The following is a 17,868-nucleotide window of genomic DNA, read 5'->3' as shown; positions in this document are numbered from 1 at the left end:
TTAAAAAATCATAGTATTTAGTTATGTTTTACAAAACTATTTCTGTTTTCTAGCTTGTAAGCCCAAACTAATATCTCTCCGTTGATGTGGAAATAGCAGCTCTTATGAATGGGAACACTGTCCAAGAAGTTCCTATCCATGCTAGTTAGCCTTGGAACTCTTTGGGAAAGGATTTATGATTGATATCCACACTTAATTAGTATATTTAAAAATATATAATTATATTTTATTTAAAAATATAATTAATTGCATTCTCTTTTGGTAGAAATATATATTGGCCCTAGTGGCTCAGGAGGCTGAGGCAGGAGGATCGTGAGTTCAAAGCCAGCCTCAGCAAAAGCAAGGTGCTAAGCAACTCAGTGGACCTTGTCTCTAAATAAAATACAAAATGGGGCTGGGGATGTGGCTAGTGATGGAGTGTCCCTGAGTTCAATAAGCCCCGATACCCTCCCCTCCAAAAATGAAATGTATATTGGCTAGATAGAGGCATTTTTTATTCCCCTGTAATGAGCACGCTGTAATGCTTTTTGACCAGGTTACTTTTCCTTAGGTTTGGGCACCACAAACCAACAGGGTTCTAGGACAAATCAGATTGAACACAATCTGGCATGGTCTCAAATCTTTTAGGGAAATAACTGCCTGAAACAATAGCATATCCCCTACCTAGCTTAGCACTGGCAGTTCATTATTGTCATCCTCAGGCCTAGCACTGGTTAATGCAACCTCCAAATGAGGAAAATGAGACATGCAGTCTTTCTGTTGCTTGCTCGAGGCAAGAGCATAACACATGGTGTCAGGATCCAAACCAGGCAGTGTTGCTTCTAGTTTGTACTTGAACCACTGTGCCGAAGAAGGTCCCAGTTTGTCTCCACAAATGGTACCAGCAGATATAACACATTCTAGAAATTCTAAAATCCCCAAAATTTCCAATGCAATATTTTGAGTTCCTCCAAAAATTATATTAATAATAACTAATATCTTATATAAATGCAGGGTTAGCAGAGAGTTGAACCTCCGAGGTAAAATGGATAAACATTGAATTTGAAGAAAATCCTTAGCTCTTGACAGCCAGTGTTTCATTCTTTAAAAGTCAGAGGTAACAAACAATTGCTTCATGTAAACCTTTGTGAAGTAATGTAATACCCTTTCTGCACAGATCTCTATTTTAATGAGGTTTGAATGCAGAAGCACAAAATTTGCAGTAACTTGCATTTATCCGTATGTGTTATTGGCTAGAAGATTCTTGTGTACTTCTGTTAAGGAATGGCAGGGAATTTTAGGGTGTGAAGGGACCTGGAAACATGTGTAGTACTGTCTCTGAATTGACGCAAACCCCTTTCTTATTCTTGACAGCCACACGTTTCTGCTTCGGCTTGTCATTAGAAAACTGGCTCTCCTCTTTTTGCAACTGTCCCTTCATTGGAAAGTTCTAATTGATACAATTTATGTCCTATATTGAAACAAAAGAAGTCTTCCTAGAACTCTCCTACATAGTTAATGTACTCTGAAATAACAAAGAATAAATCTGCTCCCTTCTGCTGAGAATAGCCCTTTAAAACCAAAGACAATTTGATGTTTTACTTTCTAGGTAGTGGACGTATCCAGTTCCTTGTCAGTATTATTCTGATAAGGGGGAGCATCCTGATTCCTCAGCTCTGGGTGTATTTGCTTTCTTGATGTTCATGCTGAACACTGTTAACATATTATTTAATTCTTACACAGCTGTTCTTTATGAAAATTCCCCAGCCTTTATCAATGGCCACGGGCCATGCTTCTCTTTCCGGCTCTCAACAGTTTGGATTTACATTTTACATTGTTCCTTTCAAAAGAAAACAGTTTCATCAAGTTGTTTGTCCAGTAATCCTGCGACTTTTTTAGACCTTGCTTGTCCCTCAGTATATCAATGATCCTTCCCAGCTGTAGAAATGCTAATTCATAAAACTTACCTTAAAAAAACTGTCCCTCTCAAGTGGTCCTCCAGTGCATTCAGTGAAACTTTGAACAAGGTAGAGCTTAGGGGGAAACTCTGTAGGCTTCTAGCAGAGACCTCTTAGATTGATATTGTTCAAAATGAATGTTTAAGTAGACCTTGTTTTTCCAAGTTTCTCACAAGGATAAAATGAGGAAATAGTGGGGTCTCAATAAACATCACTGAATGGATGACTTTGCGCAATGCCTTTTTAACCAGAAGCAAGAAACAAATGTTGAACATGTAATTAATAAATGGGCTTAAGTAAATGACAGCCTTGATTTGCAAGAAAGAAGCATAATGTATGTTTCGAAGAGATGTTTCAGACAAAAAAAAAATTATTTTGCAAAAATCTAGTTTCTCTGCAGCAATTCATGTTATGATAAAGTGCTGATCACTGCTTTTCTGAATAAGTTGTTAATATTTCTGCTTTTGACTGGTCCTGAGACATGTCTGAATCAGTAGTGATGGCATCCAAACTCTGAAGCAGAACCGGTAAAATGGCCCATAAACAGCATGATCCCAATTGTCTTAAATTCCTGCGGTACCAGGAAGACAGATCTCGCATGCACAGACAGTCTTCCCTTTTTCCCCCTCTGCTCTACAGTTTTCCTGTGAAGCGATTTCATAAATAATTGTGTAATGCACTTAGGGGTACAACTATCATGCTAGGGAGTACAGGTTGTAGATTATCCCTATAAATGAATAGCCAGAGTGCTGTCAATCAGCGGTTTTCTCCTACTGGGGCAGCTGAGGGCTTATTTTAAGTGCTATCAAAACCCCAATCAGAGTTAACAAGCAAGGGAAGGGGAGGGGAATGGATGGGAAGAAGGAGGGGGAAGGGATGCAGAGAAAGACCTTAAACTTGAGTGGCTGTGTTGTCATTGATACCATGCCAGTGGACTTAGGATCAGACCACACATGCTCTTCGCTTCCTCCTGCCTTGGGATTAATTCTGACACCAGCAATCATGGGTCACACATGCAGATGTTGTTGGAACAGCTACTGGCCTGACTTTTCCTTTCCACCAGGTGCTTATTGATCCATCCTGGAATCTTCTCCACAGACCTAAGAGGAAGGTCACGATCATGAAGTTTTAGAAGGGCTATGCTTCAGAGTGGTGGGGAAAGAACAGGAAACAGCATTTTCTTGGGTCTAGAGTTCTCTGCAAATAAAACAGCTCACCTCTTCTAAAACGGGTCAGCAGTGCATTCCTTTCTTTCACTCTTAAAACTAGAAATAGATACACTGAACTGGGGAAGCTGACAATGCAGCTGAAGAGAAGAATCTAAATCACATGCAGCTAGTTGTTAGAGGGCAGCATGTGCCTCTCAAAACTCACTTGAAAGAAGAGGAGGACTGTCCGTTCTGGGTAACCCAGAAGAAACAAAAGTTTCCGATTTTCTGATTTCCAAGCAGGATTCAGTTAGTGCCTATGGAAGAAGCAGAGCCCTCATTGCTGGGCGTAAATGTGCATCCGAGGTGTTTGATGCACTGTTGCTTGACTGTGCTGGATTTGTTTGACTCTGTCTTTTGACAGATCTCATCTCATCCAAGTATCTGCCCAAGGAGCCGCTGCATTTGCTGGCTACTGGCCTAGGCGTCCTCTGTCAGAGCGCCCTTTTTTCTTCTGCCTTTGAAGCTGTTTTGTTTGCTTTTCAAGTTTGTTTTTGTTTTATTTTAGAAGCACTGTCATCTGAGAGACGGCATGTGCTTCATTATTCCTTCAGCTCTCACTCTGCACCTTTCATATTTCTTGTTGAATTCTTTCTGGTCAATTTCTGAACACCCCGAAGTGGTGAAAGCATTGTGACAAACAGGAAACAAGAGGAAAAGTCTTTTTCTCCCCCATGGCTAGAACAAGGCAGCAAATTTCATCTCTGATAGAATCTGACCGGAGGGCCCTATTCATAAAAGTTCCTTTATTAAACTAGCTACACAACAGCCGCAGACTCCCAGAAGGTGTCCAGAGCCTAATTGGAATGGGTCAGGAGATGGAGCAGTCTTTAGTTTGCCCGGTTGGGAGACCCACCATCAGACTCTCAATCCTAGTTCACCACCAGCTCTGACAGTGGAGAAAGGATCAGGTCCATAGCACCTCCCATTCTGTGAACATCAATTAAGATCAGGGCTTGTCCCTACTCACTTTGACCCACACCTTGCAACTCTTCGGAGGGATGTCAGGGGGCTAGGGAGATGGGTTGTTATGCTCTAAACTTTTTACAGACTTGACACTTGGCTTAAAGAAAAATCCTTTGACAGAGTGGAAAGCCCAGCCTTGGTTTGACCATAAGATGCTGGGGGGCTCAGGAATGCTTCTCTGAGAAGGTGACACTGGAGCAGAGCATGCAGGTGTGAGGGAGCTAGCCCAGAGTGTATGCAGGAAGGAGCGACAAAGGCCGCCGCCTTGAAGCAAGAGTGTGTGACTGTCAGTTACAGAGTGAGCCAGAAGAAGAGCTGGAGGAGACGAGAACAGAGAGGAGGGCAATGAGGAGGCCAGATGACGGAGGACCTTGCAGGCCACCATAAGGACTTGGAAATTTCCTTCTCAGTTAAATGGAACTGAGTGGCACAATCTGGCTTTCATTATAAATGGACTGTTTTGGCTCTTAAATTGAGAATAGACCCCAAGGAACAGGGAGGGTGGTACTGAGACCAGTTAGGAAGCAAATGGAGTAATCCAAGTGGAAAGAAGCAGTAACTGAGACCAGAACGTGAGAGGAGGGTGAGCAATTCCATTAGATGTGTTGTGAATGGACGTGATCTATGAGAGGAAGGACAACTCTGGTGTTTTGAGAATGGGCATCTGGCAGAGGGGAGCTGCCATTTGGTGAAATAAGAATGATTATCAGAAGTGAGGGCATTAGGAGCTTGGTTTGGGGCATTTAAGGGTGAGGCGCCCATTAAATGTCAGAGTAGAAATGTCAAGGAAGCATCCGGATGCTGAGTCTGGACCTCAGGGGAGAGGTTTGGGCTGGAGATACAAACTGGGGAATCAGAACTGGGCAAGACAACCCAGTAAGCCAGGAAGGACTGGCCAAGGATCCAGGACTGTGCTCCCAAGATGGTCAGAAAACAGGATCTAGCAACAAAGGCTGGTAACTGGAAGGAGTAATGAAACGTGTCATATAATCAAGGAAAATGAAAAGCTGTTTCCAATTCAGTGGCTCAGGTAAGGACAGGAAAGCGAAAGTACAGTGTACAATTACCTCTGGGAAGTTTTGCTTAAAGAACAGAGAATTGAACTGGAGACAGAAGGTGGTGTTTGGCAGAGGGAGTAGCTTGTTTACTTCCTTATGGAAGATGTTGTAGCATTTGCTGAGAATGTTCCAGCAAAGAGGACAAAACAGATGATGAAGGAGAGAAATTTATTGTAAACTACTGCATTGCTACCAACTGAGCAGAAAAGAAGTTTACCTTTAGGAGAATAACTTTGGAGACTAATAATATTCTTTTTATTTTGTGATTAGATTTGTATACAATTGTGCTGTGTTTTCTGAATGGAAGCCATGTTAACCTGAGGCACAAGATGGTACCAAGAGCGAGATGTGTGTTGTTATTTATGAAAACATCTCAGAGTCAAGGAGAGGTCTGAACTAAAGATAAAATTATATACCTTTAAATGGGTATTGACTTCATCATCAAAGAAGTAAACATTAAGACTTCTGTGTCTTCGCTTAACACCTATCTGTATTTCATAGTAATTCAGGTTCAGATCAACTAAGTTAGCATTTGCAGTGCATGTGAAAAAGGGATTGAGAGAACCTTAATAAGCAAATGAAATTGCAGAGAGGTGATTAGCCTTTCTTTGGAACTGTTCGAAAGCTTTCCACAGGTAGCCCCCTCTGATGTAGAGGTGTGCTTATGACAAACTTTCCTTCTGTCTTCAGCAAACTTGGCAGCTCTTTGTCAGCCTTTATCAGGAAACAGGGGAACTCTTCAAACCAGAAGTCTGCAAAGTTCATTTTCCGTGCATTTTGCCAAAAGTGCATTGGCAATAATAAAGTAGACCAATTACAAATGGTAACGACTAACAAACAGCGACCTTTGTATAGTGCTTTACCGAAGAACAAGGACTTGTGAATCCATTCTAAGACTCCACTCATTCAGTAAATGTGTTTGGAACCTTCTGTGTTCCAAACCCCAGAAATTTAGCTGTGAAAAATTCCCTCTCTCTTGAAGCTTAACCTGAGCTGCATGAGCAACAACCTGGTGAAATAAGTAGGTCAAGAACTATTCTATGCTGTTGAAGGCACTCTAGTGATTAATTAAAACTTAGATTTAAATCACTGCTTTTCTAGGAATTTGGTCCCCAGATGAGATTTTATCATTGGTATTCTCTTTTCTTTCTCCAAACTTTTCATAGCTCAGTGCTTCAATGCATGTTGGACCCTAAAATAGTATGTTCATAAATATGAATTTCTGCAGTTCAAATGCTCCTGCATTTAAAAATTCATTCCAGCACCCAGTGTCATGGCCCTGTGCCTAGGAGCGGAATCATTTCATCATTTCATACCAGGAATACACCAGTTACGGCTGGTCCACCTAAAGCAGCTGTCCTGTGCATCCAGTAAATTATTTACTGTCAACAAAATGACTGGGAAATCTGGAACGTATCTGCTTAAAAAAAAAATCCTAAAAACTAAAAGAGAAAAAAACTAACTGCCTTCATTTTAAACTGTTTAAATATGACTTTTCATCATTTGTACGGATGCACACAACTATTAGAAATTATAGAGGTTTTACTTTTTCTGCATTTAAAACAGCTTGCAAATGGAAAATAGTCAAAGTATTCAGTATAACTTCTAAAAATGTGTAGAAGCTGTGCATGAACTCTCCTCACCGTGTGTGTCTACGGGTGAGTTTTTTTCTTCATTGAGATAATGGATTTTTTAAAACAGTGTAGGTATGGCATGAGATCCTCTCTTCCCCCCTTAACTCTGGTACTGTTCGGTGGCTGTCAGGAGATGCACTCATGTCATGGCATGTCAGGTGTGTACTGTCCTATACGAACTCAGTACCTCACTCTTTAAAGAGTAAGTTGCCAGTAACAACCTGACTCCTGTTCAGAGCTTATGAAGAGGTGGTGAGTCCCACCTGCCACCGTCAGCCACTGTCCCTACATGCAAATCAGTTGGTGCTGGGGAGGGCAGAGAATTGTCGCAGTCCCTAAGAAAAGGGCTGTGACTTTTCCTCCTTTCCCATGGGAGAGGGGCAGAGTGCACTCTCCTAGCCTGGCAGTAAGAATGGGCCCGGTGGGAATGTGATCCAGGTTGGAGGTGCCTGGTGGACTTCGGGGTGGAGAGACCAGGCGTGGCCCATTCTAGAGTAATGATGAAAACAATAAAACGTTTAGGTGTTTGGACCCCAGTGGAATTAAGAGTGTTCCACAAAGTGGCTGCATTTCAATATACTCCTGTCACAGGGGCCTTCTGGCCTGCACTCCTTCTGAACCTTCCCAGCAAGCTGACTCTCCCCTGTGTGGCCTGAGCAAGCCACTTAACCTCTCTGAATGTTGGCATCTTCATGTCGGGTGGCAGGTGGTCTGTGGGTTACTACTGGTGCTAGAAGTGTGTGCAAGTTGTAGAAGCTGTGATTGATGTAGAAGAATTAGCTCACGAAGGTGAGTGAGAGTGCAGAAGGCCTAGGGTGCCTGGAAGCGCGTTTGGTGCCAGTTATGATAGTAATCCAGCTAAGCAGAGAGTTCGAATAATCGGCCAGCAGTGTCCTTGGGCTTTATATCTGTGGATTCAACCAAATGTGAATCAAAAATGTTTGACAAAAAAGTCGAATCAGTACCAAAAATGTGCACTCTTTTTTCTTGTCATTATTCCCTAAACAATACAGCATAGCAACGATGTATGTAGGATTGATACTGTATTAGACATTGTAAGTCATCTAGCGATGATTTAAAATCTGTGCGACCGTGTGTGTGTGTGTGTGTGTATGTGTGTGTGTAGGTTATATACAAATGCTATGCCACTTTATATAAGGCACTTGAGCATTCTTGGATTTTGCTATCAGCAGGGTTTTCTGAAACCAATTCCCCGCAGATATAAAGGGACAACTGTATATTTAAATCAGATGACAAAAAAATAAAATAAAAATAAATCAGGTAACATCTAATGGACACAAGGCCAAAGCAGGTAATGAGCCAACTTGACTTTCTAGAGAACTAATGTTTGAAAGTTAGGAAGAAGAAGATTGTCATGGGGTGGGGGGATGGCCTGAAGTTTAGAGGAAGAACCAAGAATAGCAGAGCAGGTTTGTGTGGGAGGTGACCGGAAGTGCCTTTGGTCAGACCCTGGGGAATCTAACAGTGCCATTCACCTGGCAGTCTGTCCACAGCAAGCCATCCAGATGACAGAGGCCACAGAGCAAAAGTACAGGTGTGGGTGGAGATGCTGTTGTAACTGCAGAGAGATGTGGAACTTATGGAGAGCTTTCCTGGAGGACAGTGGTGGGGAGACCTGAACAGGGCTAAGCTAAGCTTTCTTTTCCACAGTTGGCTGAAAATACAATTCTTCGCCAGGTTTCTAAGCCATATTGGGGTGTATCCTTAGCTCCCTACTGCAGTGATCTCTGTCTGGTCCACGTGTGAATTCTGGGGATGCTCATGGTGTTTCCCGAGTGAGTCTAGGCACTCTGCCATTTGCTGTGAGACAGTTCACAGTGTCTTGTAGAACGATGCCTTTCAGGTAGTGAACTCTGGGAAGGTCAGGCCAAGAGCTGGTCAGGTTATTTGGCGGTTTCTGCTGTAACTCCTGGGGAGGCATTGTTAGTTTGGTGTTTGGTTCTGAGCAAACGCTATTGCCTTAGGCCGTTAGCGTTGTGATGGGGAGCCCAAACTCAGAGTGATGCATTAGGCTCAAGAATGCTGCTCCCAGGAGTTTCTGCTCCAGGAAGAGTAAAGGAGCTTCCCTGCTGTAGTACCTCCCTACTCTGGACTCTTCCAGCCACCTCCACCACCCCTCCAGCTGCTGCGTGGCAGACTGACACTGGTAACCCAGCTGCCATTTTATCCTTCTAGGTTTACCAAGTAGAGTAAGGATTAAATCGGGAAAGTCATTTTATCGTATTGCTTGTTTTGGTCATTGAAAATAAGAAAATAAAAATGTTTTAAAGATTATTTCTGCCATCTTTGTTAAACTTAATGAAAATATTTATCCTCTGAAAGTAGCAACGTGAAGGGGGAGGGTATTACCCTTCTTTTTGGCAACTGTAAAACATGCTTCATTTTTCCCGAGATATGACTTCATTGGTAATTTCCCTTAATGTGACACTAATGCACTTGTGGCCTTTTTTCTCTCCCAGCCAACACAAAAATATCTTTAAAGGAAAAGAATAAGTTGGAAGTTAGTTATTAAGCCTGGAATATCCTAAAATGTTCTTTGAGGGTTTTCTGTTTTGTTTTTTGTGTTTTTTTGTTTTTTAAGAACTGTGATTCTGGTATTTCATTATTTTCCTCCTTCCCTTGCTGGATGCTACTTTGGTAGCTGCCATGTTTTAAATATTGACAAGATGAGATAGTTTTCTGTTTATATCAGCAGTCGTCTGTCTGTGAGATATGGACGAATCAGAACGCTGGATTTCCTTTCTCAGCGATCCATCAGGTCCATAATGTAAGGTTACACATGGTTATTTTCTCTTCCTGAACTTGCGCTATGTAGTATGTTGCAGTGTTGTCGACAGCTGGAGGTACTATGTCCTGGCAATGCAGAAAATTCGTAATGTCTGGTGACTCCTGAGATTCTTTGTCTATTATACATTCACTGTGCCTTGTGACTAGTTGGTGTGTAAACATTGTCCTGAAATGAGACACATACTTGGTTTTAAAGTCTATGGTTAAAATCTGTCCCACGTGAGTTTTGGCTTTCATTCTGGGCGTCTGTGTTAACTTACTTTTACAGGAAAAGGGAAAAGGGTAAATTGATATATATATATATATATATATGCACATGTATATATCAGTGTTATTCCTTCTCATTCTGTACTTCCCCGTGTCCATGGGTTATTCAGCCCTTTGTGTCCAATGATTCTCAAGGATTCATGAGCTTTACTTGTGAGAAATTCTTGAGTATGATTTGCATGACATTCTGTATACATTTTATGCAAATGTGGGCGGAGAGCCCGGGAGAGGCACTGTGACAGCTCTAAGGTGGTTCTCAGCCGTTTTCCATTTGACAATACAGAATTGGTCTTTGGAATGTGTGTGAAATTGTGACCCAATTTACTCAGAGCTGCTTAATATTCAAATATTCACATTTTGCCTTTGCATATTAGAAATTTTCCTTTTCATTTGGAAAGTGGACATTTTAATGTAATTTTTTTTAAAGTTTTGGTATTTTAAAGCACAACCGTTTTCACATTCTATACAATTTTTCCCATTGGATGACCTGCTATCTGAGAGGTTGAGACATTTGGTTGAGAATCACTGAGCAGAACTCTTGGGGTGGCATGCGAGGAGCCTTTATTAGGGTACCCTGCCAGGCATGTCCGTCCTCCTGTGCATGGGACTTCTTGAGGACTGATGTTGCCTGGTACTGGTGCTCCCTGGACCCAGCAGTTCATGAACTCGTAAATGCTGACTAAAGCCTTTATGTGTTCAGAAGTGGCCATCTCTGCTCTTCATCAAAATAGCAAATTCAGTCTAACCAACTGCATTTGACCCAAGAAGCATTCTTTATTCTCGAAGACATTTTAAAAGTATTACTGCAGCATCTGCTTTTGTATGTCTGTGAATGTTTATAGGAGACCTTCTCTGATATTCTATCCAAATATATGTATAAATTTATAGGCATAGAGTTACATGTGGTATTTTTCAAAGCCTTAGAGACTACAGAAAGTACATTTAATCACATAGATCTTACATATTGTTGGGTAACCCATTTCTGGAATTTGTCAGAATTATTGAAAGTAAAACCTTAAAGCAACAATCATCATTTAAAATTAGTTTTTCACAAAGTGTTCTAAAGAAATAGAGAATAATGTTTGTTAATATTCGGTTCTAAATTTACTAGCAGGTAGGTGGGAAGAGTTCCTAGTAGAAAAGATTTTAAAGCTTCTATTAAAAAAATCAATTAAATCTTAATTTTAAAAAGTTTTGAAAGAAAAATGATACAAGGCTTGAAAAATACCATACCTTTCTTTTAATGTTAGAGGCTAAATCATAATCATGGCTTTTAATTATTCACTGACATCCTTAGGAAATCTTTTTCTGAAGAAGAAAATGAGAATATAGAGATTGTTTCCCCTTTGTATTCTCAGAGCATACAGAATATGTAATGTTCAGTTTCCCTTCTGGGGAGAGGGCTACAGCTTATGATCTGTTTTAGAATTTGCCTTAGCTGTGTGGTGTAGATGAACTAAAAACTTGCAGCTCTTTACTGTCCTTTTTTAAATAATGCAAAGTTTAAAAGCTGCATTTTATAATCTGTCATCCATTAAAAATTGATCTGTAGACTTTTTTAAAGCATTTATTTATGTTTGTTTTTATAGTTATAGATGGACAGAATGCCTTTATTTTATTTGTTTATTTTTATGTGATGCTAAGGATTGAACCTAGTGCCTCACATGTACTAGGCAGTCACTCTGTCACTGAGCTACAGCCCCAGCCCTATCTGTAGAGTTTTATGAATTTTTATGTTACATCTAAATTTGTTTAGTGGCTTTATATTTTTTCAGCTGGTGGTATAAGAGAATATTTAATTTGATTATATTATTTTAGATCTGGCCCAATTACATAGTTCTTCAAACTCAGCCAGACTGTGAATGTATGGTTGGCAATTGGCAAATACCTGTTAGACAGAATCAGTTCTCCATTTAAAACTCTAACCTCAAATTATGTTTTCCCTTAATGTACAGGTCTATTTTTATTTGAGTTTGAAGAGATAGTTAATGGTGGACATTTCTTTCTGTTTAATTGATGTCCTTCTGTGTATTTACAAAAAAAACTGAAAAGACTTTAAATGATACATATAAAAAATAATAAATGTCAAATGAATGAGGTGTTAAGCCATGACCAAATTCTTGGAATACCATGAGCATTTACCTATGTTAACCTAAAGGAAAGATTTTTTTTCACTATTTTAAGCTCTAAAGAAATAGCCTGAAGTTATCTATTAAAATTTCCTTGAGTCATTTTCATTTCTATAATTACTTAGGCCCTCTAAAGATCATTGTGTCAGTAAAAATTTTAAACACGACAGAATCCTACCCCAAACTTTTCCTTCTTATTTTGTTTTTCTAATTAAATATTATTGCATCATTTCCCAGGTTTAGATCTTCTCATTAAAGACAAGTTTTGACTAAAATCATTATTTCAGGCAAAAGACTTTTAGGTCTGTTTGATTTTTATTTAATTTTTAATGAACATTTTTAAAGCAGGAAATTATTGATTTGAAATATTTGCCTGAGGAAATGTAGGTATCATATAGACATGAATGCACTCTTCATCAAGAGCTAACATGGGGCCTCACAGTTCAAAATTATTTTATGTATGAGGTAAAAATCCTTATTTATTTTTCAATCTCTTCTGCCATTCCATATAGTAACTACTCCACCCAGCTCCTCCATTGCTCATTCCTGCCGTATTTCCACCTCCAGGAGGGTTGAGGCCTAAGCACACCTGGTCTCTGAACTCTTTTGTCTTTCCTGGCAGCCAACCAGGTAAAGCTGAATTCCAGCCAAGGCCAAGGTCATTCCTGTCCTTTACAAGAGTGTGATGTTAAGTCCAGTTGTTGGAGTCCCTCCATTGCCATTAGGTTAATTCCAAAGAGAAAAACCAACATCTACATGTTAAATCTTCTAAATATTCATAGATCTAAGATTTCTTTTTTGAAAAGAGAAAATGATGGATTCCCAGGAAGAAAAATTTATTTTCTTATAAATTCAATCCTAAGAACACTTTCCCTCTGAAAATGAATTTCTGGAAATAGCGCTAAGGATGACAAAACTCCGTGTCTATTTCCAGAAAAGTCGATTCAGTCCCTGTAGGAAATTTTAAAATATGGACTGGAACAATATTTCAAGACCAAAAAGAAAATAAAGCAAGGATTATATTTCTCCCTCCCATAATTATCTCCTGTGCTAGTATCTTGGGAATGTCCTATCAGATCACTCTGGATTCAAAGCAGGTGATTTGTGATTTTTGGACAAAGTGGGGTGAGGAGAGCAGACAATGGCGCTGTCTAAACAACTAAATGGATGCGCCACTCATTTCTTCAAGTGGGTATCAAATGAAAGATCTCGATTCCAAACACAAGGTGACTGTGCTGGAGCTTTTCAGACCCAAAATGGCTGCTGCAACTTTTGTGGATGATGTTAATATTTGGATCAGCATTTGGCTGTAGTTCTGCTTGAAGTAAATGGAACTCACATTAAAACTTAATTATGAAAGTGCGTGAGTTAAATGAACAATTAGAGAATGAGTTTGCATATGATTTGCATGCTTAATGTACTAACCTGTGAAACGCCCCCATACCCCTAGCTTCACTGCACCCACTTCCACCCCAAGCCCTATTCCCACCCATTTCCCTGCAACTCTTGGTACGCGCAGCTCCTGCCATGTCTGTTCAGGCTTTTTTGAAACCTGCCTGTTGAGCTCGGCCAAGGTGAACCTCAGCTAAATCAAAATAGGGCTAATGTGAAGACCTGTTGCTTGGTTTGAGTTGTCACATCAGCAGACCCTGATTCGAAGTATCTTTTGATGTCATCCAGATCCTCCTTTCGTATCATTCCACAGAGTTGTGTGCAAACTGTCGTTCTGTTAATAGTGTCGCCTGTGACTTCAGTGTACAATACCTGTTTGCTATGTTGTTGTTGCTTTATGGGGGGGGCGGGGTTAATGGGGGAGATTAGAAGATGATTTGCTAGATTTGGGGAGAACTGTTATTTAAGAACTCTGAGCTGCAATGTTTCCAGAGTTGTAAGCTCTTTTCATTTAAAGCTTATTACACTCAGCTTCAAAATAATAATGAAATCCACATACCCTCCATTTTTAAGTTTATATGAGTTTTTTAAGAATAAATTAGTCTGTCGAAATGAAGACTGGAGTGTTAATGAGGATCCAGACATTTATAAGAGGAAAGGAAAAAATCAAAATAGAAAGCCAGAAAAACAAAACTTAACACTGAGATTAATTGCAGTCACTTATTGTTTTTAATAATTAAAAGTCCATATAACCATAAAGAGAAAATTTTAAGAATGAGTCAGGGATAGGTCATTAAGCACACAGAAATGCTCAAGCTAAAATTATAGGTTAAGTCTTTAAAATATCAACAGACAGGGAATAGAAAGATTAAGCCGTATACAGGTAACTTAGCGACTAGACCAAACAAACGTGGAGAGTAGCTCAGAAAAGAGTGAAGAGCTGGAGGAGTTCTCCCTGGTCACGTGCTCCATTGAGATGCCAAGGAGACAGCACCACACTAGTGTGACTCTTCCTCAGACCAGAATTAATCCACCTCCAGCACAAAATCCAGCTCAGTCTCTCTACTTCTACAAATGAGCCATGCATTCCTGAAGGATTCTAGAATTTTTCTTCTCAGTTTTCAAAGCTACTTAATAATTTCCAGAAAGCAAAGCTTTTGCTTTGCGCTTCCTTTGTTTGCTATCTCATATTCCACCCAGTGTAAGTCCAAACTGCACAGAGAAAATTGGAACCTAGACCTCTTCCCCACACCACACACCCAATATGAGCCATTCCTGGAGGACTGTGGTTCTTTGACAATGCTAGATCCTGTCAAAGAATTTAATGAAGACTATGAACTGCCTTTCTCTCCCAAAACATACATTCAGACTTTGTATTCTTGTCCCAGACTCCTTAAGAAATCCCACAGAGCTGGGTACAGTGATACATGCCTATAATCCCAAAGATTGAGGAGACTGAGGCAGGAGGATCAAAGTTTAAGGCCGGCCTCAGCAACTTAATGAGATACTTCGCAGTTTAGTGAGAACCTGTCTCAAAATAAAAAATTAATAGGGCTGGGGATCTAGCTCAGTGGTAAAGCACCCCTGGGTTCAATCCCTAGTACCAAAAAAGAAAAAGAAATCCCACAACGTGTCAACCCATTTGCTAATACTTCTGTGGAACTTGGTCTCTAACCAAGGTTTTATTTGGTTTTAGAGTTCACGAGACCTTTTTACGCTCTTCTAACAGCAGAGAAAAGTGATTTCTGAAGATTCTATAAGGCTAGCCAAATTCAGGTTAGAAGAGAATGGCTTTGGAAATCTGCCTATAGTTAGTTCAGTTATGTCCCTTTGAGAACAAAGCATTGAATTTTGAAGCATCAGAATCTTTGCCAGGGAAAAGAATAAGAAATATTCCATGTATGACATGTAAACCAGATTGGAACCCAGAAATGATCAGCCAACACAGGCCTTTGACTTGATCAATGCTTATACTAAACCGCAGAGGCATAAAACGGGTTGAGGCTGACCTCCAAGAAAGTGATCAGTGAAACCGTGGAATGTTCGTTTGTTTGAGGTGCATCCTACTGGGCCTCTGATACATGATGCACCATCCTATGTGAAGGTGCTTCTGCTGGTGAATCACTTTCTCAAGCACATGCATGTGAGCAAACTTGGCATTCAAGTGTTGAGTCTGCACTGGCGTGGAGGTTTCTTGAAGATGTAGCTGAGTGTAAGCCCAGGCAATCATGGCAGCACTCTGTAAAACAATTGAATTCCAATCAGAAAAACTGATCACCACTAGGAACTTTTTCTTTTAATATTTTGTTTACTATCATACTTATAGTACCTTTTCTCTGGAGACATAAAATTATTCAAAGTGTAGAGTACATGTCATATTTGGGAACTGAAATTTATGGAACTGTGTATTCTAATGTGAAAGCAATTCAGACTACAAATTTCATTCAAGTTTAAAAACAGAAAATTCTTTCAAAGATGGTATGTTCTTTTCTGTTATATCAGAACATTATGACTTCATAAATCATTTATTAATGTATCATTAAGATTTTAATATTCATTAATATCTTCATGTTATAAAATACTTAGCTTAGGGTATCTTCCAGAAGACAGTAATCCAACTTCTCCACACCCTAAAATGAACTCAACTTTGGGAAATATGCTAATACATATAAAGGCATCATAACCAATAAAAGTATTTACATATGCATAATACACCCAGACGTTTTTCCACGTGTAAAACACATGTGTAAGGTGAACTCAGGCTAGCTAGAGGGAATGAACTTTGCTTACTGTTCATATTGCCTCTAGAATAAATGTCATTTTTAGACAGGAGACTGGGGAGAGCCTTCTATCACCTTGCGACCTCCAAATGAAGCCACAGCCTCCACTCCAGTACAATACTGGCAGCATCACCCAGAAAAGCTCATCTTCCAATCGTGTGACTACAAAGCTTTTGTAAGTTACCCTGAGCCCAGTATTTGGGTACAAGTGGGGATAAAGGGTGTGTTTCTGGTTTCTTTACATGGATATTGAAAAATGAACGAGTCCATCAGTGAAATTCCTAAATGGTTTTCCCTTCTCTTTTCTTTAAAGTAGCATTCTACACATAAAGTCCAACTAACTAGATCTTGTAAGCTGACAATCTGTTCTGCCTTCTTCTTATAGAGGTGTATATCTCAAAAGAAATGAGATCACAGGGCACAGTGGCACGCGCCTGTGATCTCAGGAGCTCGGAAGGCTGAGGCAGGAGGATGGAAAGTTCAAAACCAGCTTCAGCAACTTAGCAAGGCCTTAAGCAACTTAGCAAGACCCTGCCTCAAATTTTTAAAAGGACTGGTGATGTGACTGAGTGAGCACCCCTGGGTTCAAAAAAAAAAAAAAAAAAAAATGAGATGAAGTTCAATTTTCAATTTAAAAAGGAAGTGAGGAGGAGCTGGGGGTGTAGCTCACTGGAAGAGTACTGGCCTAGCATGTGCAAAGCCCTGGGTTCCATCCCCAACAATGCAAAATATAAATAAGAAAATTAGAATGGAAATGGGTATGAATATGGCCCATCTCTGCATCTTCACCCACTCACCAGTGCTCCCTGAACATTGGGTCCACCACTGGGTATCAAAACCACATTCCTTTCATCATCATCAGGATTATACTGCTGATTTGAGGTTTGTTGTTGTTGCTGTTTTTCCCTTTTCTATTTTTCACAGCAAAGGGAATAGTTATGCGTAGCTGAGAATTGTGAGTAATACAAATAGGTGAATGTTCAAAAGAGACTGCAGGCTTTGGGGCAGGTGGCGGTTGTCATGACTACAGTAGAAAAAAAATGGCTAAATCCGCGGCAGCGCATTGAAACTACCTCTCCTTAAAAGAAACGTTTCAATTAGGGAAAACTTGCCTGATAACTGAAAAGATTAAAATTTCACCAAGATCGTTTTCCTTAATTTGATTAAGATGTGGGCGTCTTAGTTATCTTATTGTAATTAGGGCCCTTTTTCCTTGCGCTGTCTTTTCTCTTACCTGCAGCATTGGATTTCTTTCAACAGTAATGGGTCCAAAACTGTAGGGTTGACATGGTTTCCTCCAAAGCCCAGATCCCAAATCCCTGAGCCTTTCTGCACAAACCTCTCTTCAAGGCCTTGACCCTGCTACTCCTTGTCGGGTCAGTGGCTTCCCTGGTCCACAACCCCCGTTCCAGTCCTGTTTCTGCACTGTAGCAGGTATCTCCAGTTAAGTCAGGAAGTGTCCTTCAAATCTAAAATAAAATAAAACAGTTTAATATATTCACATTAATAATTAAATATTCACTTTTTTTTAAAATGTGCAGAACTCATTAAGCGGGGGGGGGGGGGGGGGCGAGGGCGGGCATATAGGAGGGAAAAATAATGAAAGGAAAGAACCCTGTTGATTTTTCAAAAGGTTGGTGAGGAGTCAGTGGTCAGTGGTAAACAGGCAGCATCGACAGTTTGCTCAAA

General features: G+C 40.1%; 1 protein-coding gene across 15 annotated transcripts in view; it reads left to right on the top strand.

Moving 5' to 3' along the window:
• Positions 1-17,868, top strand: part of ANKS1B (ankyrin repeat and sterile alpha motif domain containing 1B) — a 1,201,009-nt gene that overhangs the window by 1,137,881 nt on the left and 45,260 nt on the right. For 8 of the 15 annotated variants that reach the window (XM_079141356.1, XM_079141354.1, XM_079141355.1 and 5 more), the window contains one exon: positions 16,226-16,354. In XM_079141356.1, coding sequence (XP_078997482.1) covers positions 16,226-16,354 — 129 coding nt within the window. Of the gene's footprint in view, positions 1-9,519; positions 9,592-16,225; positions 16,355-17,868 lie in introns of all 15 variants that reach the window. The other 7 variants (XM_079141351.1, XM_079141350.1, XM_079141343.1 and 4 more) reach the window with 1 other exon arrangement.

Source organism: Sciurus vulgaris (assembly GCF_902686455.1).
Source record: "Sciurus vulgaris genome assembly, chromosome: 5".
In the NCBI taxonomy this organism is placed as follows: Eukaryota; Metazoa; Chordata; class Mammalia; order Rodentia; family Sciuridae; genus Sciurus; species Sciurus vulgaris.
This window is presented reverse-complemented; position numbering and strand designations above follow the sequence as displayed.